The sequence below is a fragment of the Candoia aspera genome, chromosome 2 (assembly GCF_035149785.1).
Source record: "Candoia aspera isolate rCanAsp1 chromosome 2, rCanAsp1.hap2, whole genome shotgun sequence".
Taxonomy (NCBI): Eukaryota; Metazoa; Chordata; class Lepidosauria; order Squamata; family Boidae; genus Candoia; species Candoia aspera.
In genome coordinates this window covers 148,634,396-148,647,133 of record NC_086154.1, presented here as the reverse complement: position 1 = coordinate 148,647,133, position 12,738 = coordinate 148,634,396, and the positions used below count along the sequence as shown (strand labels likewise).

Genomic DNA, 12,738 nt, shown 5'->3' with positions numbered 1-12,738 from the left:
AATTTTTAACTGCCTTTTTTATTTAGCTTGCCTTTTTCATTTGCTTTAAATCATCTGTATATTTTGTTTCTGATGATAAGGCAGGAAACATCTAAGGATGTCAATGGTCTCTCAGTCCAGTTCAGTACCAATTGAGCAGCAATGTTCCTTTGCCAAAATTCATCTGGATAAATAGACCTACCATTAATTGTTTATCTGTAATTTGCAGCACATCCACTAACTCTTCTATCAACCCATTGTACAGTATGCTGTTGGCGGATTCCTGCAAAGCATTTGAATACACTGTGGAAAGAAAGGTAGGCGGTATTAAGAATTTTCAGTAGTTAAAGAATGTGGAGGAAAAGCAAATCTAACTATTACTTCAACCGAGTGAGTAATTTTTACTTCTAGGAACAGAAGCCTCTACTATTCGAGCTATATACCAGCTGTTTCCTATCAGAGAATGAAAGGAAACGAAGATGTAACAGTTTGATAGGTTTTTATATTTTTCTCACACAGACATAGCCCATCCAAATAGCCATAAAGGAACACAGCGAATACATGAACTAGGCCTCCATCAACCAACATTTAAAAAGTACATTAAAATCGGTGTCCTTGTATAACAATAAAAAAAAGAGCAAGAATTATACACTTGAAACATGGAAGCCTTATACTTCTTTATTCTTTCAATTTTCTCTTCCATGTTCTCCTAACCTATTCCACAAGAAGCCGCTGGGAATGTTAGGGAGCATGTGATGTTTGACTGACAGGTAGGCATTTGCTATTTTATGCAGGTTCAGATGAGTTAGCCAACCTTCTTTATACCTGTTTGAAACTAGTAATAAACTGGAGAGAATGTGAAGCTTGAACCCAGTTACAGTAAAACAGATTGATGTCATATTCTACTAATCTTGGGCTGGGAATACATCTTATGCTCCCTTAAAAAAAACAGGTGAGCAGCCTTGGCTTCTTAAAATACTACTCCTCTTAGATATAAATATGGTGTGTGTTGTAAGGATTTATTTTCATCAGGTACGCTAAATATTATCAGTAGTAACAGTGTCTTGGCTAATGTCATACATATGTGCCTTAGCAATGAAAAGTACTAACAGAGAATACTGTAAGACACAGTATGTAGGTAGCCATGAGGCTACCGTAGACTACTAGAATACTTTACAGTTAAAGCAGCATCCAGTTACTAGCTTGGACTGGCCACATGGATGATCTCAATATCAAGAAATGTGAAAACTGCTTGTTGGTTAAATTTGTGGTGATAATCTTGAAGCTAACCTTGACTTTGAAATGCTTCCTCTCATAGGATCTGAATTACTTGGGATCTACTCCCATATAAGGCCTCAGATCTGCCTGCACTTTTGGTTTCAAATTTCAAATTTTGCCAAACATGTTCAGGGGGTGTGGGTTTTTTTGTTTTTTTACTATATCTGGACAAGTTTCAATGGCAAATAATCTAAAAAGCAGCCCAGAAATCTGAATTAAGTTATTCAAATTGAACCATTCCATAAAAGCAGAAAATAACTATTTCAAAGTTACCCCAGATCTTTGCATAAATTCACATCCCTTACTGTTAATCTTGGCATTGCCCAGAGTAAAGAACCCACCTGCTAGCATCCTTACCTAATATAGAAATGGCGTGCAGTCTGGCCTGGACAGCTTGCAACCGCTTTTTATGATTGGAAAAGCCATGGGCCAAGCGAATGTGTGTAAACAACAGCATCTACAAGAAAATTAAATTACTACAATAATTTTATAAGCACCAAACATAACCAGATATTCCCCACACCATCATGACCTATCATCTGAATTAGACCTGTAAACACAGTACAAAAAATTGAAATGAAGTAAAATGCCAATTTAGCAAACCTCCATTTACCAGACTTAGAATGCAATGGACAAACTTGCTTTCATACAGATGTCTGCCCTCTCCCCAAACAATGGTCTAAGTATATTCTATCCAAAATTACGAATAATTCATTTAAATTTACATTATTCTCAATAATTTACATGCTGATGCATTTTATGTTGTTTGCATCAATTTACAGTATCTGTGTAGTGACAAACAGCAAAAATAGATGCAAATAACAAACTCAGATTTAAGAGACATCCAATAGGGACTCCTTCCTCCTGAATACTGAAAGTTTCATTTTACATCATTGCAGTGAGAGGGAATGATCTCTCTTACTAAATGTTTTCCCATATTAACCAATCTTGCAAGTACTGAACAAACACAATCCATTTAATTATGAGCTCACTGTTCTTTACAGAACATTTTGACATATAAGGAATCCAAAATACCATTCCCACCCTGAAGTCCAAGAATATATAATTACTTCAACTAGCTCATACAATTTCACACATAAATTTGGTCCTGAAGATCTGAATTTGATCACATGCCGAATAATTAATTCATTCTCTCCATGTTGAAAGCACATGCCAGGGTTGGCAGCAAGCAATGGAAAATTAATCTAGAAATTAATCTAGAATTTGCAGCTCATAAAGTGCTCCATCAAACTGAGATAATTCCAACTGCAAAGGGGATTCAGGATTCTCCAGTTCTCAAGATTCCCTGGCACATTTAGCTTCTTCTCATTCTGCAATGAATCCAGATTATCACCTTGGTTAATTATTCAGTGTACCTGTTTATCCTTTGGGATACTGTACATTTTGGTGAGGGATTCCATAATTTCAGAGGGGCTTTCTGAAATCTGAATTGGAAAAACAGCAGCAGCTTAGAAGCCATGAATACAAAAATGAGATAGTTTAAAAAGCTACTTTAATACAGAGAATATTTTACCTTATCAAGTTGTTCTATGTGGATATAATGTAGTGTGTTGCTGGTAGTCTGAAAACAAAAGGATGTTGGAGGTCAGTTCCAATTTTCTAATAGCAGATTGGCAACTATGGTCCTGAACTTTTTAAGGAACAAGAGCAACGGTTCAGCACTAAGCTGGGGCTTTGGTTAACAGTCAGACCTGGCCTTTGTGGAGTATTCAGACATATCTCCGTATGGATTACTATGCTGGCCAGCCCTATTTAAGAGAAAACTGCTGCCCCATAAATCCATACCTGGGGGGGGGAAAATAAATTCAGAAAAGCATAATAAGGGATAAGTCTCTTTACAGGTATACAAAGGGATTGCCTGGGAAATGAAAGAAAACCTGTAAATCTGCACTGAAGTACTCCACTAATTTGGGAATGCTACCAAAATCTTTCAGCTACTCAGATTTTATCCAAATCTTCACAAACTGGAGATAGTATGGAAATGTACTCACTCACAGGGCCTAATGTAATTTAGAAAGTGAGGGCTGCACAGGAAAGCAAACTCTTCCCAAGTTAAGAGGACAAATAAGCAAGGTTTCAACACCACTGAATTCCTACTGTTGTCATCCACAAGACTAAAATTCAACCTATTTGATGGCGAGGCATAACAGCTAAAGTAGAGGAAGGACATTAGGTGGATTGTGACAAGATCCAGACTGAGTTAACATACTACTGAAAGCATCTAAAATTAGGAAGACTGCCTGCCAGCACCTTCTCATACCTAAAGTAACTTCCTCCATCTTAGTATTCACTCGGTGGCAAGAGAGCTCCCCATTTCTCTTATAGACAGATTATATCCCTTTTTAATGTAATGTGGATTTGTTTGCCGAATCTTGCTCCCACCCATTTCCCAAAAAACCTTTCAAGAACAAGTCTGTAGAGACTCACCCTTTTGTCCACTTTGACTTCGGCCCCTGGCTCTGCATAGAATTCAAAGTGTAGTGTAGTTGCACTGGGAGGGTATTTCTGTGTACAGATCACAGTATGGAATCAGAACACACCAGATGGCAAACACCCTTTCCAAAAATCATACCACTCTCTCTCTGGACTGGGGGAAGGCAAGCAAAAACTGCTGGTTCAAAGGACAATGCACCCCAGGACTGAGATGATCCACTTGCCAATAGGCTACTATCACCACCCACTAATTCTCCTCATTTCTATGTGCAAGTGGGAGGAGGAAGAGGATTAAGATGTAAGAAGTTAAGATTAGGTATGAAGACATGGTGATGCAGAGGGACCTCTGCTGATATCTCAAACACCACAGATACATAAAGATGTACCAAAATGAAATAATGACTTTCAGCAGTCTCCAACAGTATGACTAGCAATATGCCCAAGACTATATAGACCTGAATCTCCTAAGCCATAAAATAATTTTTGAATCCAGGCAAGAAGAAGGATTTCAAAAACTGCCATCTAACTTCATGGTTTCACAACACATGATAAGCCCTTGAAGAAAAAATGTTCCTTGGAGCATCAGCTTCAATTATTCTCAGTGGTGACTACAGCAGCAAACTAGAATGCTCTTTAAAGATGATTTGTTTCTTGTTCTGGAGATTTAGAATAACCATCTTTGTTTTGGTACAAGAGCAGCTGCACCATTTGCACTGATCCTGGGAGAAGATGCAACTTCTCTAAGGACCAACATACTAAACATACTATTGCAGATGACAGATATTCTCATTATCCACAAAAACACCCTCTGATTCTGCCTACAACAACATGTTTCACTTCAAAGAATAGCCATTTCAAAACATAAATTTTTCCCATTAGCAAAGCAAAACGAGCAATTTCCAAAATCCTAAGACTACCAAGGTGAGATTTCTACCAATCCAAGGAATTAAAAGAGCTACAGGGAGCAGGAAGAACACCCCAAAATTTCTATTCAAGAATATTCAAAATGCCCAAACTTCCTGTAATTGTGCATTGCTCACCCTCAAAACAGAGCATATATACCAACAAAAAAACTTTCAGTATGTGAACCTTGGGGTCAAAATCCTTTATTATTAAATATTATTTTAAGGAATAATCCTTAAAAAGCCCATTCAAGACTTTTTGGGGGGGCTTTTATTTCCAGTATACTATGTAAATCAGTATTTTGATAGAATCTGTCCATTAGAAAGACCAGATCTGTTTTCCACAATAGCAGATACTCACGTACGTGAGAAAGCAACTGGGAATAAGTCTCGTATGAGTCAAGCTATCAATTGCAGTGGCAGGAAAGTAGGAAGAAGATCAAAATGCAAGACTTACCAGCATGTGCAAATCTCTACAACATTCTGCAAGGCCAAAGCCATTCTCCTTGCCACCCCAACTCTATAGGACAAAAAGATGAGAACACCAACAATAAGTTAATTCCAAAACTACACTATAATTCTAGAAGAAAAACTCAAATGTATGTACTAATATATTAACTGGTTAAGTAAAAGTACTTTGGTCTGCTTTTGTTTATTGCTGCATATAAAAAGCAAGTAATGATGGTTGGTTTTCATCTAAACCTCATGCTTCTTTTGTATTTCCTATATTCTCAAAACCAAATGACAAGTTCTGGATAATGCTCAGAAAGCCTACAGTATTGAATCCTGGCTCCCAAAAACAGCAAGACACTACTAGAATTTGGAAAGATACCTTTCCACAGGGTCAAACACAAAAAACATTGACTACTACTGAATGCAGAACTATCAGACAATACAGAGAGACTATGCAAAATCTTTCCACATGCAAGAGAATTTCTGGGAAGCCATTACAGAGCAACCAAATTTCTACTTAGTAATCTTTTAACTTTTTCTGTAAAAAAACAGGAGCATGAGAACTCTGCACAAACTACAATTAAAAGTATCAGTATTCATTTGCCCTCACAGCTACTAGAAGTCTGGTAAACCATTGGTGTGATTCATACATCACACTAAGGCATAGTGTGATTTTCCTTTTTGTTTAGTGTGACATGTGAATTCACCCATTATGGGCAGTTCAGCATCCTAAGGTTTAAAAAAGACTAGCTTTTTTCAGTGTGTGAACCCAAACACTAAATTAAAAAATACAATCACTTGACTGGATTCACACATTTATGATGCCAATGTTTGCAGAGTAAGCTATAATTGGCAGAATTCATACAAGGGCAAATAACATTACTGCTTCGTGAGATGCATGAACTCAGTCACTGTCAAGCCAAGACCTCTGCCTTTAGAAAGGCAATCAATGAACATACCAATAGACTCTTTTCATTTCCCAGTTGGAATACATATGCAAGCCACTAATTGATTTTGTAATTATGGTCAATTAAGTACTAAGAAAAATAAATTATATGGCATTCCCATCATCTTGATGCATGTAACTACATATAAATTAAATAAGATGACAGTACACTTTTGGTACACATTTTTCTCAATTATAAACCATTTAGTTTCTCCATATTCTGTTCTAATAGTTGTTTCCTGGTCATCATACACAAATGAAGTGACCTGGTATAAAGCTATCCACAATTTGTTGGGATCAAAAGTCAAAAATCCCTACATAATGCATAAAAATAATCATCTTTTTAGTATTCCCTTGTATTTCATTATCCTTCAGATGTTAGCAATGTGGTTTTGGGTATTTTCTCTCTTCTGAATCCATTTTGTGCATTTGAAAGTTATCCTCACTTTCTTTGCACTGCGTATATAGATATAACTTCTTGCTTCTTCTTGCTCTGCTCTGGATTTGTGTTTCTCTTGCTTTTTGCTTTCAATTTTCTTCTGTTGCTTTTTGCTTTCTGCCTTTCTTCAGCTATTTTCAGTATATCAACTAAACATTGTTTCACGTTTTCACTTTTTGCACTTTGGAATATTTTTGTTTGCTTCATTTTTAATGATTGTGAATTTCAGTCTAAAGCTCTTGACCCTATCAAATCTGATCCATTAAATCTATTCTTTACCACATAATAATCTTTATAATCATAAAGAATGTTGCTGAAGTTGTACCTTGACGATGTCCTGATTTTAGTTGTTTTAATTTAAATTATAAGGAGTTTGTGATGTGAGTGCAGCCAGTGCCAGGACTTGGTTTTGCTGACCAAAGAGACCTTCTCCATCATTGATTGCAGAGTATATTGGTAATTTGATTTTGGTGTTATCCATCTGGTGATGTTCATGTGTAGAGTTGTCTTTTAAGTTATTGGAAGAAGATAATTCCTATATACATTGAATTTTCTTGGCAGAACTCTGTCTCCTGCTTCATTCTGATCACAGAAACCAATTTTATGACTTTTCCAGGTGCTATTTTACTTCTAACTTTTTATAATTAGTATGACCTTTATGTTGTGCTGATATGGTATTGTAAATCACGTCAGCACATAGAATAATCATAAAATTATTCAACATTCAACTCTGATTCTGTGGTTGGAATACAGACTTGGATCACTGTAATACTGATTAGCTTGCATGGGGTTTAAATTGAGATCATTGTCACTTTGACACTTATTTTGACATACTTTTGTTAGCAATGATGGCTACTCTATTTCTGCTAAGATTTTCCCGTCTGCAGAAGATCTGATGCTCTTCTGATGTGAAGTGACCCCTTCTGGTCCATTTCAGTTCACAGAATATCAATGTTCAAATCTTGACACTTTCGCCCTGACAACTTCAAGTGACCCTGGTTTGTGGCTCTGCATATTAATGGTATTAAACCCCTTTGCACATCAAAATGTCCTTTTGTCCTTGCACACAACAGGAGCTAAACATCTTTTCAGCTCTTCAGCATCACAAGTGCTATTCATACCTGCCCTCTTATCTTCCCCAGTAGCTCACTGGATACCTGGTGGTAGAACTAAGATGATGATAGAGCAGCAGGTTCACTACTGAGCTCTTTTTGATCTTTTATTTGTTTAGGCAAATAGCCTAGCTACACATTTTAATTTTCATCACTTTATTCAATAAACATTTTCTCTGCAAGAGATATTTTAAATCTAAATACTGGAGATCTTCTGACCAAGACTCATTTTCCAGTATCATGCTGACACTGTCCCAACTGCGAATGTCCACTTGGTTTTTATTTATTTGATTTCTATAGCCACCCATCTCAGCAAGTGACTCTGGGCAGTTTTCTTGACAGAATACTGGATTGGGTTGCCATTCCCTTCTCCAGCTGACTGTATTTACTCCTGATCTCTTGTCTATGATCTGCCTGTCATGGGTAATTATTTTGAAGTGTACATTCCCAATGATACAGCTCATAGGATCATTAGTCTGTGCAAGGTCCTTCATTAGTACAAGGTAACAATCCATAAAAGGGTTTATTTGCCTTGATGCTCTGGCAGCAGAAGTAATATAAATAGGATATAGTCATGTAGAAAATGACACACACACACACACCAGTGAATAATATTGCCTCCTTTGCTCAAATGTGAAAGAACTCATATCTAAGGTGTAAGCAGCAAAGAGGGGAAAATGTGTCAGATGATACAAGTTATATCAGTCCCTGCAATATCCTTCCTTCTGATTCAAAAGGCTTTCCTCAATAACTGACACTTCCACCCCTTGATTAGTTATGTTAACGTTGCTTAATATATTGAGCCATAATTAAGATTTCAAAAGTGAGATTAGGTCAAGACCATGAATGTCAGGTTTCTCTGTTCTTCCACTGTAGTCTCTTACCTCTGCCAAATGTTGCAGCCGGGACAGAAGAGGCATCCTCTTGTCAGAGCCCAGACGTGTGATATAATTGGAGCGTTTGCTAAACACATACAGTAAGTTTAGCACAGCAAGAACCACTTGCATGTCAGAGGATGCCAATAGCGTTGTTAGGTGCTAGATGAAGCCAGGACAAAATAATCAATACATTGCAAAATCGTGACCAATAACAGAAAGTTTATTTTTCCCCATTTAAGTGTGAAACTGATCTCCTGGCCCTCCTTGGTTTGTGGTATTATTGCACTGTTGTCATTAAAAGAAGTGCCTAATTGAAATTGCTTTTATTATGAAGAGAGTACATAGCTTTAAGTTACTATTCCTTAACTCCCCTTTTATCTACAAGATGAAGAGTAGTACTGGCTGGATACAGGCCTTCTAAATGAAGAATTAGCAGGGCACTACATGAAACACATTGAATACAGTAAAAAATTACATAAATGCAAAATATGTTATCTGTAAACTCTTCAGTCAGCCTCCTTTCCTCAAGAAAACAGTATCAAGAATTCTGTCCCAAACAAAACTGTTTAAAGCCACAATCTGTTAAGACTTAGCATTTCAACTGAGTCTCTATCCCATTTATCCAAATCCATCCTGTTTCAATAGCAGCATGTCACCTCAATAGAGCTGTACAGATGACGAGAAAAGCTGTATTCTATGAGCAGGGCAGTGAAGTTCAGCACTGACAGCAGCAGGGCCTTCAGCTGTTCTCTCTCTGGCCGATCACACACTAGCATCCATGACATGCTCTCCACCGTCTGTCCAGCATCAGCCAGGATGCCATCAAATCTGTCGAGAAGGTCCACCCAGTGGTAAAGTTCACACTGAAAGAAGACAAAAGCACTCAGGAGGCAGACTATGCCTGTAATACAGGCAGTTACCACAGGCTTCTGGGAAAAGAGTTTGTTAGTCATACCACCCATAGAACTACAGGTACTCCTTGTTTAACATCCACTCACTCAGCGACTATTTGAAGTTATGATGGTGCTGAACGAGGGGGACTTATAACAGGTCCTCATAGCTGCAGCCGTCACAGTGTCCCTGCAGTCACGTGATCACCATTTGCGACCTTCACTGCTGGCTTCTGACAAGCAAAGTCAATGGGGAAGCCAGGAGAAGGATGCAAATGGCAATCACATAACCACAGGATGCTACAACCACGCAGGATTTGCCTAATGATGGCAACTGGGACTTAGCAACGTAGTTCCCGGTACTGATCACAGTTGGTAAGCAAGGAATACCGTCACAGCATGCTCCACTCACTTCTGTCATCAGCCAAATGCACCAGACTTGGAAACCAAATCTGAGTAACTTAAGGGTAGAATAGCAGAATCAAAACAAACCCTGAAGAAAATCAGGCTGTAATATTTATTTCTGGGACCACAGATAGAAAAACTTAAGTCCTAATCACTGAATATAAATAAATCCTGTCACAAACCTATTTCCTTTAATAATGTCTCAAGTCAAGATGAATATGAATATAAATATTTTAAAAGATCCTTCAAAATAATAAAACTATGATGTTCACATACATAATACATACAGTACATTTGCTATGACCACATACCTTCCCAATATTCCATGTTTTGATCTGTTGGAGTTCCAGCAACAGCTGTTCATCATTGCAAATCTTGAGTTTGTCTATCAAGGCTCTGCAGTCTGCAGGCTGAAGGCAGGAGAACATTCATTGTTTAACAGTGCTCCTTCATATGAGATAAGCAATTATTTGTTTTTTTAACTATCTTTTTTCCCTTCACCTTTTTGGTACACAATGAACACTTTCACATTAGCGCTGAGCATTGAGCCAGGATGCAGCATGAGCTGTCAGTATGTGTTAATATGTCTGAGGTGAATTTTGACCCCAGTGTTATAGGTTTAAGTTATAGGTATAGGTATAGATATATGGTTTTCTTGTGTTATTTGAGTTTCTTCTTTGGTTTTTTATTATCTGTATTTTGGGGTTATTTGTAATGTTGTCAGCCATCCAGAGTTGCTTGGCAAGTGGGCAGCCATATAAATTAAATACATAAATAACATGCTTTAGGTTAGTGGCCTTGTTTTGGATGCTTAGTTACTGATGGAAGATTAGCTTTTCCTCACCTCTAATGCAATAGCTGCAATCCCAGTAAGATTACCATTTGGGATAGTTGAGGGAGGAGGGGGAACCAAAACCAGGAAGTGAGCAAGAATTCCAGGCTTGTCTCATACTGTTTTGCTGGCCAATAGGAAGATGCATGGAAAAACAGCTGAGCTTAAGCAGTGCTAAGCAGTGTTAATACTTGGCCCCCTTAAATGGGATGGAATGCTGCAAATTAGTATTCTACTAAGGAGGAGGCATGTGTGTAAGTCACAGAGGGAGGAAAATAAGTTGGCATCTGAGCAGTTGCTTTCTCTAATAAAGGCTCAAGAAGGTTGTTAAGCATAAAGCTAGTATAGCAGATCATGTGAACACTGCCTTAACAATAACAACTTGAGTACTTATATGTTTATGCATGGGAGGAAAACAAATCACACAAATTTTAACTCTTGCTCCTATCCTTACCCTGGATCACTCTGCTATGATATCCAAAGAGTCAAACATGCAGTGTTTACTGGTCACCCTAAATGACCCCAGAAAAATATTCATAAGGGTTTTCAAACCCAAAGCACACTGAATATCAATTCCTATAATGAATGGTTCAGAGTTACTGCTAACTTAGTCATCCTAGAGGAAGGCAGGGCTATGTGACATTTCAGAGGAATACTTTGCTTCAAAGAACCTTCAGAAGAAGCATTTCCTCAAACCTGTTTTGCAAAGTAAGATTCCCTTAGTCCTCTCAACCTTCTCACCATTATGGCTACAGTTCATTATGGGAGAATCCCACAACCCATCTGGAAGAGAGCTAGCCAAAAGCCCCCTTGGCAAGTGCCAGGGTTCTCCCAGTTGAAAACTCATTTGTGAGCTGTGGGAAATTCCAGGGACGTTGTAGGAGACTGTCAACCCAAGCCCTTCTGGATCACTTGAAGGGTCTCCAAGGCTGGACAGTTACACAGTAGGGTATGGCTATGTCTATTATAGTTAGGTAAAGGGTCTTCCAGGCTAGGTGACTTCAACTAGGTGACTGAAAGCAACCCCACAACCAACCAGCCTGGAAGCACTTCAGCCAACACTGGAGATGAAGAACAAGAGGAGTCTTCTCGTATAACACTGGATCAAAGGGATTCATGGCTGTTTAAATTATTTCTTCAAGATGGATACGGTATATGTCAAGTCAAGTAGGCTTAGCTCAAAGTCAGTTTATTTCTAGCATATTGAAACTAGTGAAAAAAATCGAAGTTTCCTAAAAAAACTTGTAATAACCCCAAAGTCATACCAAATTACAAGTCTAACTGCTCTCTTTAATCTTATTCTAGTATGTCATGTACATATTACAAACTGTACGCTCCTTCATTGAGGAGCTCAGAGAGATAAAAGATGGTACTTACAGCCTCAGTGGGCGTTTTCTTCAGCTTGGTTCGGTCTACTTTCATTTTTATTAGTTTTCCACTTTCTGATCCTGCTTAGTGAACCAAAGAGAGTTGGCTGTCAGTGACAACATTTCAAATGGTTAAAAAGCAGTGGGTATGTAACAGAACAAAGATAATTTGAAAAAAAAATCTACAGAATTAGACCAATGTTTCCAGACCTGACAACACCCAGAAATGTGAATCCCAATGTCACAGCATGCTGTGAATTCTGGGAGCTGAAGTTGCCAAGGTTGGGAAACGCTGGACTAGAGGCACTCATGGATAAGTACAAGGAACAAAACAAACCACCAAGAATTCAGGTTTATTGTAATCTCTGACCTAGCTTTCAAGATTTTTAAAAAATGTATTTTTAAAACTGGAACCTGACATGTTACAAACAAAATGGGAGGCTTCAGTACCTTTATTACTTTCCCAGAATGCCTCTGAATTCCAGAGGCACTCCTAAAAAACATAAATATACCAGGTGACTGCAGCTTAGTTCTTAGTTTTACAGCTTGATCAGCAACCCAAGAGAAAAAAAAAAGAAAACATTCAACTAAAACTGATAGTAAGCATTCCAAGGAAAAAGAGATGTGATGATAATGCACATCCCAAGAGCTTAGAGGACAGTTGTGTGTGTGCACGCATGTGCATGTACCTAATATTTCCCCCACTTTACAATGTGTAAGCTTGTTTTGAAGTGATGTGTATTTGCCTGAATGTTTTGCCAGGTATTTGGGGTGTGACCTGTGCTTGATTTTCCTTAGCTTAT

The 12,738-nt window shown here is 38.0% G+C and overlaps 1 protein-coding gene across 1 annotated transcript in view; it reads right to left on the bottom strand.

The window, feature by feature from the left end:
- The window catches only part of HUWE1 (HECT, UBA and WWE domain containing E3 ubiquitin protein ligase 1), a 100,492-nt gene that overhangs the window by 67,043 nt on the left and 20,711 nt on the right, over window positions 1-12,738 (bottom strand). The window contains exons 3-12 of the mRNA XM_063294176.1: window positions 11,946-12,016; window positions 10,048-10,146; window positions 9,098-9,304; window positions 8,448-8,600; window positions 5,071-5,133; window positions 3,706-3,783; window positions 2,792-2,839; window positions 2,634-2,702; window positions 1,615-1,714; window positions 182-282 (exon numbers count right to left, since the gene is read on the bottom strand). Coding sequence (XP_063150246.1) covers window positions 182-282; window positions 1,615-1,714; window positions 2,634-2,702; window positions 2,792-2,839; window positions 3,706-3,783; window positions 5,071-5,133; window positions 8,448-8,600; window positions 9,098-9,304; window positions 10,048-10,146; window positions 11,946-11,990 — 963 coding nt within the window. The 5' untranslated portion in view covers window positions 11,991-12,016. The remainder of the gene's footprint in view (window positions 1-181; window positions 283-1,614; window positions 1,715-2,633; window positions 2,703-2,791; window positions 2,840-3,705; window positions 3,784-5,070; window positions 5,134-8,447; window positions 8,601-9,097; window positions 9,305-10,047; window positions 10,147-11,945; window positions 12,017-12,738) is intronic.